General features: G+C 30.7%; 1 protein-coding gene across 4 annotated transcripts; it reads left to right on the top strand.

Moving 5' to 3' along the window:
* Positions 1-2,569: 2,569 nt before the first annotated feature.
* On the top strand, positions 2,570-13,907 carry LOC126777523 (UDP-glucosyltransferase 2-like). 4 transcript variants are annotated; one of them, XM_050500568.1, is made up of 5 exons: positions 2,570-2,648; positions 6,255-7,024; positions 7,158-7,380; positions 7,480-7,699; positions 8,020-8,332. In XM_050500568.1, the coding sequence occupies exons 1-5, from the start codon at positions 2,606-2,608 to the stop codon at positions 8,300-8,302; spliced, it is 1,539 nt and encodes a 512-aa protein (XP_050356525.1). In that variant the 5' UTR covers positions 2,570-2,605; the 3' UTR covers positions 8,303-8,332. The 4 variants fall into 4 exon arrangements, with proteins under 4 accessions (XP_050356525.1, XP_050356523.1, XP_050356524.1 ...); XM_050500566.1 differs by lacking the exon at positions 2,570-2,648 and having other exon boundaries at positions 5,964-7,024; XM_050500567.1 differs by lacking the exons at positions 2,570-2,648; positions 8,020-8,332 and adding an exon at positions 11,848-13,907 and having other exon boundaries at positions 5,969-7,024.
* The last annotated feature ends 976 nt before the right edge of the window (positions 13,908-14,883 follow it).

Here is a 14,883-nt window from a genome sequence, read left to right as displayed (position 1 = left end):
ACAAAACGCCAATTTCGTATGTAAGGATCTAATACAAGCCCTTAAGCAGCTTATTAAATGTGTGTCAAGTTTAATGGACAACATTTGTTTTTAATTGCCTTCTTTTTTGTTTCAATAAAACATAACATAAGTATTATATAAATCTTTTTTATGTAAGTCAAATTTTTTTGTTTTTTATTTAAATGTTATCATCTCTTTGTCATTTCTTTGAAAAAGATACAATAATAAACTGAGTAGCCTTGGCAAAGTCTGTAATTTTATTTAGTACTAGTCATTACCCCTGGCTTCGCTCGCGCTTAAGTATAAGGAAAGGATAAATGTTAAGAGGTCTGTAATTTTAAATTAAGAGCCATGAAATGTCATTCTGGTTAGAAAAAATTAAGGTTAAGGGTTTTTTTTTTATTTTTAGGTTGATGAATGGATTGACGAAAAAAATATTTTATACAAATTTTCCGATCTATGATATTATAAAATTATGTTGCTTAAATACCCCGGCTATCTATCTAATCTATGATATTATAAGATTATGTTGCTTAAATATCTATCCACGCCGTTGGATATAGTTGATACTGTAAATGAGCAAGCGTACCAATATATATATATTTTTAATTCTATTCTATCATACTCAGTTTAAACAAAACTATTCAACTCACTGAAAACTTTATTTATAATTAATAATTGAAGCACCTCTTTGTAAACGGTGGCAGGGCTTTGTGCAAGCCCGTCTCGGTAGGTACCACCCACTCATCAGATATTCTACAGCTAAACAGAATTACTTAGGATGGTTGCGTTCTAGTTGGAAGGATGAGTAAGCCAGTGTAACTACAGGCACAAAGGACAAAACATCTTCAGAGGAACGGTAAAAATTTCTTTCATAGCCAATGTCTAAGGACAGTGGTGATCATTTAACATCAGGTGGCCCATTTGTCCAACCGACTGCCTACATAAATAATAATAATAATAAATTTTACTTACACTCAAAAACATGTAAACAATTTTAGTTGGCAGTCTTCTGCCTAAATCTAAATCTAGGGTTTTTACATAAGCAACATAGGTGGTGGACTTATGACTCCGAAACTAATATAAATTGTAATATCAGTCAGTGATTCTTATATTATTTATATACATAAGTACATATTATTTATATCAAAAAACGACGTTTGCGTTATTTCCTTTTGGGGCTAAAATTACTTAGTTACTCACAGAGCTCACTCTGGAGAATGCAACATAAAAACTGTCCATGTGATAATAGTTTTCACTAAAATCAGTGCCGGCCATGTTCAACGACTTTTGATTGTCATGGGGAAGCATAAAAATTAAGAGAGAACTAAATATACTTTCAAATTCAAATGATATATTCTCATGGATGGTATTTTTGGAATGAAAACTACCTCTCATCGAGCACATTCTAAAATGAATCTGTAGAAATTGAGAGTCATGTTGAGGTAAAGCTTCGAGTCAATTAAGTGGTGCACAGGGCAATAATGGAATACGTTTTCTTTATACAAAAAAAAAGTATTACTTTCTAACCCTGTTGTTTAGGCTCTGCGTTGATGAATCGGTCAGAAAAAGTCATTATATATAGGTATAATAACAAAAATACGTATGTTTTTATAACTTTTGACAGACTCAACTGATTGCGATGAAATAAAGACTAAGGTTTCATACCTTGAAATAATTCTTATAATTCAGTTATTTCAATATGTAATTTTTAGCCGTTTCAAAGATTAGATATGACAAACGGACAGGAATGGCCCGTGTGACATGTTCGATAGGGGTTTCGAAAAACTGTCCGTTTTAGGCCGAGAAGGAATTTGCAATATCGACATGAGCGCAGAACTCAGCTTCCTTCAGACGAATATACACCACTGCGCCGGCGCTCAAGATCTACTATTGCAGTCCATGGCGGAGTGGGAGATTAAACTGGCTCTGGTCTGCGAGCCCTATTACGTCCCTCCCCTACCTCATTGGGCAAGGGACTTGGACGACACCGTGGTGGTCTTCATTCGGAATGGAACAGATCCTCCCCTCTCGAGAGGGGCTCGGGCTACGTAGTGGCGGGGTGGAGAGAGTACGTAGTTGTGGGAACGTACTTCTCCCCTAACCGCAGCCTGGCAGAGTTCGAGACATATCTGGGATCGGACAGAGCTGCGGTGGTCAGGCAGTCGCTGAAACCTACACTGGTTCTCGGTGACTTAAACTCGAAGCCACGCGCCTCGAGCAACCCCGTCATGAATCCGTTGCGTTTTTCCAGCGTGAAAAAAGTACAGACAGACTGACAGACAAAAATTTAAAAAAAATGATTGTTTTGGTAAATCGCAAATAGCCACATTAACTTTAAAAGAGGCAGTTATTTTGAAATCATAGACATTTCAATTTTATTTATGTGTATAGATTTGACAATAGAATACCTTAATAACATTCAAACTTAAAAAAAAGTTAAATAAATTATGGTCGATTTTCAACCACTGGGCGATAAGTAGTACTATTAATTATTTGCGTTTAAAATAATGTTATCGCAAAATTAAAGTGCTAGGTATCATATTACAAAACACTTCACAATGCTTCCTACTTCGTTGTCAATATTGCACACGATAAGGCGATAATGTTCAAGGTGATCGTTAGTTTGATGTGTATGTTCGTTGGGAGTAAACCTGCAAAAATGTTAACAGTTTTTCCAACGCCTTCTATAAGCCATCAACTTGTGTTTCGTCCATTGATGTTAGAACTAGCAAGTGGACACGAAGTCACAGTTAACAGATCTAGTTTTTCCGAAAGGTCAAGCGCCTCTAAACCTCAGCGAAATCGATGTGCTCGATATATCGCACAATTATGTCAAGGATTATGTCTAAAATAATGGAAACGATAAGGATCCACTAAAACTTTGTCACATAATCTGTGATTTAATTTTAGATGCATTTGTGAAACTGAAGTCTACTGAAATTCAAAATCTTCTTTTCAGTAATAGTCACTTGGATTTAATATTTGTTTAATCTGTTTAATATATTTTTTCATCTTTGTATAATGCTCCAGTGATCTAATTTAGGTCCGTAAGATTAAGAAAAATTAATAAATAAAATATTGATTTCTTTGATAAGTACCATGATCAATTTATTTCATTTGCAAATATGGTTATATGCCTTATTCTAAATAAAAAATATTATACTTGTAGGGATTTTTAGGTTTTTAAGCAAGAATTTTTATGAAAGTGGTAGTTACGCTTCTTTTAAAATAGAAAATCGTTTAACTTAAATACTTCTATAATATCATCTTGTATACCTAAGTAAATTTATTACAATGGAAATGTGAAAAATCGCGATTTTATTATAGAAAGGACATGCAGCATACATTATATGTGTTGAGTCCAAAACTTAATCTGCTAAATCTCTTCATCTCGTTTTTATACAAAGTCGTATTTCATAATTATAATAATGAATAAATAAATTAGGTAAGAAATTTTACTGTTAGAGTTATTTAATTTATTAAAATATTTTTATATTATCCCACACAGTATAAATAGAAAATAATAAACACTTAAAAATAGCCTAGCCTAGCTTTATCGCGTGCAACGATCTGTTCCAGGTAATACTATACTATTTTTTAAAAAGGAGGAGAAACAGAAATAGTGCTTTTGTAACTAATAAAACACACAACTTGTAAATATATAGTAATACTAGCTGACCCGGCAAACGTTATTCTGCCATATAAATGATACCTACAGAATATTTTGAACATTATTAAAAAGTAACGAATGTATGGTAAGTGTGTGTGTTTGTGACAGAAAAAGGAAAGGAGCGCTGTAGACGATGACCGCTGATAAAAACAAAAAAAACATAAACCATTCATTTTCTCAATTCAATGTATTTCATTAATGACGTAATGGCCATATTCATTGTTTGATTAAAAGTTAAATGTAAAGTGAAAAAAGTAATATATTTTTATCCTAAAGTTGTCAGTCCGTCTTTAGCCAACACAAATAAGCTCGATGGTTTGCCCACCCGAGAACATGCCACCTATGTCCGTCCGTGTGATAAACATTGTGTGCCCAAATCTAAGCCAAGCACGGACTTATCGATTGTCATTATACATATATATAAAGCATCACCCTGCGAATTTTTTCATGCGTTTATTTATTTTTATTTTTTTAGGTTATGTCTACGGATTATGTGTGTGAGTGAGAGAGAGGGGGCTCATCGTACATTCTTCCCACATTATGAGACAGAACTTTTGAAAATGGTGGTCCGTTATTTTTTTTCTTTATAATATTGGTAAATGGTCACCCCCACCCAACATTGGCACTATAAAAATGTTAACCATTTCTTACATCGCGAATGCGCCACCAACCTTGGGAACTAAATTGTCCCTTGTGCCTGTAGTTACACTGGCTCCCTTTAAACCGAAACACAATAATAGTAAAAATTGCTGTTTGGCGGTAGAATATGGGATAAACATAGTACATACGAATGGAACATAATTTTTGCGCTGCTTATTTCGCTGTTGCATCGTTGACCATCACCATAATTTTTATTCTTGTGCGAGAATTTTAATTTTGCCGTGACTCCTAAGATATTAATTTAAATTAATCCTTTTATAATTCCAATGAGGCAACCGCGTCTTTTTATTGCCTTTCAATCGATTCAATTATTAGCAACTAACAAAAAAAAATGACTAAAAATATAAAAAAAATATTCTGGATAGGGACACCCTTATCAGCTAGCGGTATGAAACATACTTTACGACCTATTCTCATACCTCCCAAATATATATAACTAATTTCATAAAAAGTGGTCAAGCCGTTTCGGAGGAGTTCGACCACAAACACCGTAACACGAGATTTTGTATATTAGAAGATGTATAATATAAATGTATTGTAAAATACTGTTATGTAGTTAATCATGCGCATAGACTCTTTTTTTTTCAAAATTTCCCGGAACACAGCTAACAAAAAGACTAAGATGACAAACTTCCATACAACCTTATATCCTCAATTTTACCCCTTATTTGATTATTCGCCCAATTGACTTGAAATTTGTCACACTCCTTCCTCGACGTAGACACTCACTAAGAACAGATTTTACGCAAATCCTATCCTAAATGCATTTTTCTTCATATCTACCCGTCCAAAGTCGGGCCGATTAGCTAATATAATATGTATATATATATATATATATATATATATATATATATATATATATATATATATATATATATATATATATATATATATATATATTATATATATTATAGCCGTTTCCGGGATACAAAAAATATATATAAAACAATTGCTCATTTATTATTATACGATAAGATTTGTTTATCAAACAAATGGACCGTATTTTGAAGACATGTTTCAACCCACAGAAACACTTATAAAAAATGTTAATATTTAAAATAGTAAACTATATTTATAGTGACAGTAACCCTGTTACGTAATGTTTGCATATGTTATGAACTGATTGTCACATTTTTTTAATACAAAAATACTATGTGAATTTCCAACATTTCCCATGGATTAACCAAAACAATTTTAATATACAATCCTTGTTCCGTCAATTATCTACACACACAACATCACCAAATCAGTCGAGCAATTCTCAATTGATGATCTTTCAAACATGCTAAAATTTATATACTTATATTTAAATTAAGGATCTCCAGCGGTTGTTTACGAAAGCTTACACTATTTTTTTTAAATAAGGGATAGATAGTTACTTTTATATTATGGTGTTATATTATTATTTTTATATTATATTGTTATTTTTGCATACTATAAAAATGTGCAAAGTTACAAGAAATATCTAATAAAAACATCATAACCTTAAGTCATGTTTAAGTAAAAGCAAAAAGAGTGCTATATTTCATCATTACGTACAAACAAACGGAACTGCCGTTACAGATTTTTATATTCTAGTTGGATTCTATTTTTTTATTAAATGTTATCACAAAATAAACAGGCAGTCATCATATTATAAAGAACGTCACAAACATATCCATTACATTTACTTTTCGATGTTAAATTAAATATGTCAAAAATATATAAAGTGATCTTTAGTTGCCTGTGTATGTGGATCGGAGCTGACACTGCTGACACAATTAAATGTTTCTGATTAAATGTTATCGCAAAACTTAAGTAGCAGATATCATTTTATAAGGAACGTCACAAACATCTACATTTTAATACTTTGTCAATATTTAAATAAAAATGTCGAAAATATTTAAAGTGATCATAAGTTGCTTGTGTATGTGCATCGGAGCTGAAACTGCAAAAATATTAGGAGTTTTTCCAACGCCTTCTATAAGTCATCAAGTTGTGTTTCGTCCATTGATGTTAGAATTAGCTAAACGTGGACATGAAATCACAGTTATAACAACAGATCCAGCTTTTCCAAAACATCAAGCCCTTCAAAACCTAACCGAAATCGATGTGCACGACATTTCCTATGAACTCGTCAAGGAAATATTACCAAAAATTAGAAGCGTGGAAGACCCGCTAAAATTTTTCCGAATAGTCTGTGATTTCACTTTAGATGTGTTTGTGAAACAATTAAAATCTGCTGAAGTTCAAAATCTTCTTGATAGTAACAGTCAATTCGACTTAGTATTCGTCGAATCTTTTATACGACCAGCTCTTATTTTTTCATATATATTTAATGCGCCAGTGATCGAATTCAGCTCCTTAAGTGGAATTAATTCGGCTTTTGAAATGGTCGGAGCAGCCACACATCCTCTTATATATCCAAATGCAATGCATAGAAAAATTTATAACTTAACATTTTTGGATAAGATTACAGAATTATATTATCATTATTCAACAGAGCTGATTTTTATGCAACATTTACAAATTGAAAATGAAAGGTTAAAATCGATTCTTGGTTTAAACATACCAGATTTAAATGATTTGAGGCAAAACGTTCGGATGCTGTTCTTAAATATACATCCTGTTTGGGACTTTAATCGGCCTGTTCCTCCAAATGTACTATACTTAAGAGCCATGCATCTAAAACCCCAACAAAATTTACCAAAGGTATAATATTTTTAAAATAATGAATGTTAACTATGCTTAAAGCCTCATATAGTTGAATAAATTTCTCTTATCGTTAAATGAAATATCTTTAAATAAGCATTTTATTATTGTATTTTTAATAACGTATTTCTAGGACTTAAAATCATATTTGGATTCCTCGAAAAATGGAGTTATATATGTCAGTTTTGGTACAAATGTTAAGCCATCCACGTTTCCACCAGAAACGTTAGAGATATTTACTGACGTATTTTCTCAACTCACTTACAATGTTTTGTGGAAATGGGACAACGATGAGCTTCCAGGGCGTCCAAAGAATGTTAAAGTTTCTAAATGGCTCCCACAGTCTGATTTATTAAGTAAGTCATGTCATTGATATAATGAAATATCATGTTTATTACATGAAGCATTGAAAGCTCTGAATATTGATAAAATTATTTGCATTGGTTTTCAATTAGGGCATCCGAAAGTCAAGTTGTTTATAACGCAAGGGGGGTTACAGTCCACAGATGAAGCTATAACTGCTGGTGTGCCTGTTATTGGTATACCAATGCTTGGAGATCAATGGTTTAATGTTGAGCAATATGTTAAATTTAATATTGGAAAACGACTTTTAATTGAAACACTGACAAAAGAACAGCTAATGGATTCTATTAAAACTGTGATTGACGATAAAAGGTAAATATTATACTTTTAATTTTACTTCCAATTATATTCAACTTTTGCTGTATTTTAAATATACATAAATTCTATGTTCGTTTGTTTTTTGTACGCAACCGTAAACTTATATCATAAGTGCCATAAATATACTACTGATTGATATCCATGAACAGTTTTTAGCATGTATTTGTAGTATAGATACAAACTACAATAAAAGATATGTGTCTTATCTTGTAAGTTGAATATACTTTAGCTTTGTTATGGACGAAGAAACTATTTTTCTGAGGCTGTCAACTATAAGGCCTTAACTTTTATATGTTTATAATGTATGATTGCAGTTATCGTCAAAATGTTGTTAAGCTACACAGGTTTATGAATGATCAACCGCAATCATCGCTGGATCGCGCGGTGTGGTGGACAGAACATGTGCTTCGGCATGGTGACGTAGAGTATCGGCGCACACCTGCTGCGAACATACATTGGACTGAGTATTATGAACTAAAAAAAGTGTTGTTGCTGTTAAGCGCTTTGATAGTGTTTTTGTTGCTTCTAACACTAGCGTTATATAAAATTGTTTCTAATGTTCAGTATTACATACGCTTTAAGGTTAAGACAAATTAATAAATAAACTATTAGTTTTCATAATAGACACCATGATTTATTTATTTCATATATAAAGATAAATATTATAACAGTACACGACAGGTTATATCTGAATTGTGAAATTAAAAAAAAATTGTGAAAAGAAATGATTTTTTGTTTCTTTTTTATAAAGCCAACACCAGTATTTACATTACATTAAACCAAATGTAGCTGTTAAATTAGACTAATATTGGGTATATGTTTATTCTAGGTAAAGTGATGACGATTTTTTCTTGTTAAATGTAATAAATCAAATGTTTTTGATAAAATCTAAATAGACTCAAAATATTGATAGTTTCAAAAATATTTGATTTAATCTGCACCAATGAATCAGCTTATCTTCTTAAAGAAGAGAAACACCATTATCGTTATAATTTTACCACTGGCAAACATACAGCTTTTGAGATAGAAAAGTAATATGCTAGATCATTAATAAAACTGCAAAAGAGAGTGCTCTCAAGTTTGACCCTTTAGGGATCCCCGATATGTTGAGATTGTTTCCCAACACTTACTTATTAAAAAGGTAAGATATACGCTTTAAATAGTATTTCTATAAGAGCCTTGAGGAGTCGAAAACCATTTGGCATTTATGTAGTACTTCTAATGCTTTATTATATGTTATGCTCTGTGTTATTAATTTTCATTTTATTCATTAAAATAAAACGTTTTTCATTTTTTCGTATACATCATTAAAAAATAAATGAAAGATTATTATATAAGCACAGTTATAGCAAGCAGTACATCGTACGGTTAAGCGTGTACTGTAATGTTTACTTATGTTATTGTCGCATAATTAGTCAAGAGATAACGTTGATACCGTCCGCGGTATAACCGTCTAAATCACATGACACAGGCGCATGAAATTTTTATTGTAATTAATAGTCCTATCTGTAAGTTCTTCAATAATCCAATGTTCAAGTTCAAGTCGGCGTAAATAAATTTTGACAGTTGATTATACTTGTACTAACATGTATATTATAGTATACTTCCCACGGAACAAGGATTTGGAACTAGGCGCCATAGTAAATTCAATTCAATTCATAAGGAGTAATGTTTTATAAATAATCTTAGAGATTATATACACTTTATTTCATGTTGCCCATTGTGTGTATATAGTATACATAATCTTTAATATATGATATAAAATATACTAATAATAAACATGAAGTTGCACTCCATTATTATATAGCTTACCATAGCTAGTTTACCATAATTTGCTCATTATATAAAAAAAAGATTACCGAATAAAGTCATGCGCTTTAATGGTCAATCAAAAGAACCAGAAAGAGCAATGATATAAGAAATTATCAATGAAAAAATTATAAGCTTAAGTCATGTTGAAGTAAAACCAAAAAGAGTGAATGTGCTAAATTACATTATTACGTACAGACACAGTTCCGTTTTAAATTTTTATATTCTAATTAAATGTTTCTGATTAAATGTTATCGCAAAACTTAAGTAGCAGATATCATTTTATAAGGAACGTCACAAACATCTACATTTTAATACTTTGTCAATATTTAAATAAAAATGTCGAAAATATTTAAAGTGATCATAAGTTGCTTGTGTATGTGCATCGGAGCTGAAACTGCAAAAATATTAGGAGTTTTTCCATCGCCTTCTATAAGTCATCAAGTTGTATTTCGTCCATTGATGTTAGAATTAGCTAAACGTGGACATAAAGTCACAGTTATAACAACAGATCCAGCTTTTCCAAAACATCAAGCCCTTCAAAACCTAACCGAAATCGATGTGCACGATATTTCCTATAAACTCGTCAAGGATTTTATCGCGAAAAATGGAAACGAAAAAGATCCACTAATTTTTTTTCGAATGGTCTGTGATTTCACTTTAGATGTGTTTGTGAAACAATTAAAATCTGCTGAAGTTCAACATCTTCTTGACAGTAACACTCAATTTGACTTAGTATTCGCCGAATCTTTTATAAGACCAGCTCTTATTTTTTCATATTTATTCAATGCACCTGTGATCGAATTCAGCTCCTTAAGTGGAATTAATTCAGCTTTTGAAATGGTCGGAGCAGCCACACATCCTCTTATATATCCAAATGCAATGCATAGAAGAATTTATAATTTGACATTTTGGGATAAGTTTACAGAATTATATTATCATTATTCAACAGAGCTGATTTTAATGCAACATTTACAAATTGAGAATGAAAGGCTAAAATCGGTTCTTGGTTTAAACATACCAGATTTAAATGATTTAAGGCAAAACGTTCGGATGCTGTTCTTAAATATACATCCTGTTTGGGACTTTAATCGGCCTGTTCCTCCTAATGTACTATACTTAGGAGGTTTGCATCTAAAACCTCAACAGGACTTACCACAGGTACCACATCATTTTTCAATAATTTAGAAATAGGGTTAAATAAACATTAACACATGTTAGCTCAAATATACTTCTTCAAATACGAATTCTAGTTATAATAACGTATTTCTAGGACTGGAAATCATATTTAGATTCCTCAAAAAATGGAGTTATATATGTGAGTTTTGGTACAAATGTTAAGCCGTCTATGTTTCCACCGGAAAAGCTGAAGATATTTACCGATGTATTTTCTCAACTGAGTTACGATGTTTTGTGGAAATGGGACAACGATGAGCTTCCAGGACGTCCAAAGAATGTTAAGATTTCTAAATGGCTGCCACAGTCTGATTTGTTAAGTAAGTAAAAACTTATAACATGAAGCATTCGAGCTGTAACCACTTATAAAATGATTGCATTGGTTTTCAATTAGGGCATCCGAAAGTCAAGTTATTTATAACGCAAGGGGGCTTACAGTCTACGGATGAAGCTATAACTGCTGGTGTGCCTCTTATTGGCATACCAATGCTTGGTGACCAATGGTTTAATGTTGAGCAATACATTAAATTTAATATTGGTAAAGGACTTTCAATAGATACATTGACGGAAAAACACCTAATGGAAGCTATTAAAACTATAATCAACAGTGAAAGGTAAATACTTGTGTTTTTTTTCGTAAATCATTATTTTCTCAACAACATAAACTTTGTGATGGGCGAAGAAATAATGTATACGTATTATGCCAGTTAACAGTAAGATCTTAACTTTTACTTCAATATTAAGAAACTGGGCTAAGTACGAAAATGCTAAAGAAAATTAAGCTTGTCATAAACATACGCTTATATTAAATGATGATGATGAATGATTATAATAAAATATACAAAAACAACTGAAACTTAAATAATATTTAAATATATTAATATATTATAACTAAATATATTATACCTAAAGATGAAAAACACAAATATAAATCTGGCTGACAAATATAGATGGCTACATAATATATCAGGCTCAGTCTGCTCGAATCATGAGCAAGATTTAGCATAAAGTTAGCTTATATATTGTTTCAAAATATTATGGGATAACCTTCCTGAAAAGTTTTGGATAATAGAAAATATTACGCAAGTAACATTAAATAAAATATTAATGCTTCCTCATAATCTCACAGCTATTCATTTTCTAATTTATGATTTCAGTTATCGTCAAAATGTTGTTAAGCTACACAGCTTTATGAATGATCAACCGCAATCATCGCTGGAGCGCGCGGTGTGGTGGACGGAACACGTGCTTCGGCATGGTGACTTAGATTATCGGCGCACACCTTCTGCGAGCATACACTGGACTGAGTATTATGAAATAGAAATTGTATTGTTTTTATTAAGTGCTTTCATGATACTTTTGTCAGTCACAGTATTAGCGATTTATTTTATTGTGTCGAAAGTTCACTATTACAAACGCTTTAAGGTTAAGAAAAATTAATTAATGATCTTTTTTGTCATAAATATTCTATTTATATTACACTATGATTGTCAATCATATTCGTCGTGATAAAAATGGATATATGTATGTATATCCACAATAAGCTCGTGAGTGAATATAATTGAATGTATCTTAAAAGTTCATTTAAGTAAGATATTATAGTTTTTGATAAAGACAATATACGTTAAATTACGTTGTATATAAAGTTTGTAAGTATGTAATGTATTGATGGTACTATAATATTGTTATAATAATAATTTATTGAGAAGATATAACTAAAACAACACAAAATGATTATTAATCCTAATAAAATAGTAAATTTTAAATATTGCGAATATTGAATTATTTTTATTTTATTATTTATATATGCTATATGCCAACACGTGTACAATTTTTATATATAATGATATTATATAAAGACATTTACTAATACCATCACAATTATAGGCTAACGCATCATGCAATTATACAAATAGTTTTGCTCACTCCAATTTAATATTTTTAAATAAACGTGACAAAAAATGTGTATCAATAGACATGCATTAAAGTAAAATTATTCTATATATAATATAAAAAAGGATATTGTATGGGAATGCTTGATAGGTTACAAAAACTATGACAACTGTGTTTTTGAAATACATAAGCCTCTAACACCAATTCCCATATTTTTATCTATAAAATGATAAACTTATATGAAAACATTTGTCTATGTTATGTAGGAAACTCATATATAAAATGACATACTTCTAGATTAAGTTTAATTATTAATATGTTATCATCTATTACACAAGACAGAAGTGATAACATCATTATCCATAAATTGACCTTACACCTTATCCAAACCAATCTTAAAGGGTATCACTATGAGGAGATACAATAATAATGTGACGCACAGACAGACAAATCGATCATGTCGACAAATACAGTCGACATTTTTTTAATCTATAAGTGATTGTAACATTATTAAGAATAAAAAAACGATATAATGAATTCATCTGTCCTTATTTAGCAAGCACGTTGAACTTATATTAGTCACATAATTTTGATAAACAAACTTTATATATATATATTTTTATAGAATAGGAAGGCGGGCAAGCACATGGGCCACCTGATGGTAAGTGGTCACCAAACGCCATTAGACATTGGCATTGTAAGAAATATCAACCATCGCTTACATCACCAATGCGCCACCAACCTTGGGAACTAAGATGTTATATCCCTTGTGCCTGTAATTACACTGGCTCACTCACCCTTCAAACCGGAACACAACAATACCAAGTACTGCTGTTTTGCGGTAGAATATCTGATGAGTGGGTGGTACCTACCCAGACGAGCTTGCACAAAGCTCTACCACCAGTAAACTAATATATACCAAAAGTTTGCGTAAAATATTTAGTAAACCGAAATGAATTATACAAAAATTCTTAGCCTAATTTTTTAAGCAAACATGTTCGTTCGGGTTTAGCTATAATTGTAAAAGGAACACGAGAAAAAAATGGAAGTTATAAAGAGAAACTAGGGACCGGCGAGCGTTGCCATAACTTATGTTTGTGTGTGTATACTCAAAGTGTTAGTATCGCTTTAACACATTTTTTCCACTCTGGCGTCTTTTATGATTTTCCTTTACGTTTTTTATACAGCTAATTCGTCTTTAAATATTTTCGGGAGCATTATGATTTGAAAAAACTGTTTAGTAACACCAGTAAATATTTTAGATGAAACTTTTTGATTGTCAAGAAAAAAAGGTGTGGTTGATGCCACCACTGTGCATCTTCGTATTTTTTTTCTGAATAGTGTGAATATACTAATTAAGATAGTAAACAAAATTCCTTTTTACTGTTGTATAACAAGTCTTAAATTCTAATTAAGAAAAATTGTTTTTGCTTTTACGTTTTACCCATTTTTTTCATTTGTCACTTTTTGTCGAAGCTATTATATAATATTACATTCTTAATATAAAGATTCATGCTAAATTAACAAACAAAATTTGATATATATTTATTTATTTATAGCAATATCAATACCAACAAGAAGTACACTAATAAATATAATTGAGTCTTTAAATATGACGGTATACAAATCAAGTGTCTCCTAAATTATAGGAGTTGCAAAATACATCAACATTGCGAGTTGACAAAAATAATAATTTTAAAAATTATAATATTTATAACGAATAGTAAAGATATTAAAATTAAATTATTATAAAAATTATCACATGATTGGTATAAAATGATTAAAATTTTAATATGTGAGAACATTTACAAATTTTGAATACGATTAAAAGCAAACAAAAGTAAGAGGTACATTTATGAAGAAAAAAAGTTAAAAACAAAAATGTATACATTTTTATTGATTATTGAGAAAAAAAAATAGATATTTTTTACGAAACTGATTCAATTTATCTAATATATTCTATGTTTATATAATTATGATATGTTTATATCTTGTTGACGCCGACCGACTCAAATATAATAACATATTCTAATCATTCGAATATCAATCAAACTCAAAACATACTTTATTCAAATAGGCTGTTAGGTGAACTTTTGAATCATCCTTTTACTTGGTAGTAGGTACTACTAGGTAGGTACTTGGTAGTATTTTACTTCTAAATAGTAGTAGTAGTATAGTAGTAAAGGTTTAATGTAATTTGTGACTTTACAAAATCAACATAATATTATATGTATAAAAACTATAATTTATTTAGCACATAATGGCATTGAAAACTAATATTCATTATGAGTAAAGATATG

The sequence above is a fragment of the Nymphalis io genome, chromosome 23 (genome assembly GCF_905147045.1).
Source record: "Nymphalis io chromosome 23, ilAglIoxx1.1, whole genome shotgun sequence".
Taxonomy (NCBI): Eukaryota; Metazoa; Arthropoda; class Insecta; order Lepidoptera; family Nymphalidae; genus Nymphalis; species Nymphalis io.
The sequence above is the reverse complement of the archived record's forward strand: the minus strand, read 5'-3'. Positions and strand labels throughout refer to the sequence as shown.

Coding starts and splice junctions, on each gene's coding strand:
- LOC126777523 (XM_050500567.1), top strand. CDS start 6,203: ATGTCGAAAATATTTAAAGTGATCATAAGTTGCTTGTGTATGTGCATC. Junction 7,025..7,157: donor CCCAACAAAATTTACCAAAG/GTATAATATTTT, acceptor ACGTATTTCTAG/GACTTAAAATCATATTTGGA. Junction 7,381..7,479: donor CCCACAGTCTGATTTATTAA/GTAAGTCATGTC, acceptor GTTTTCAATTAG/GGCATCCGAAAGTCAAGTTG.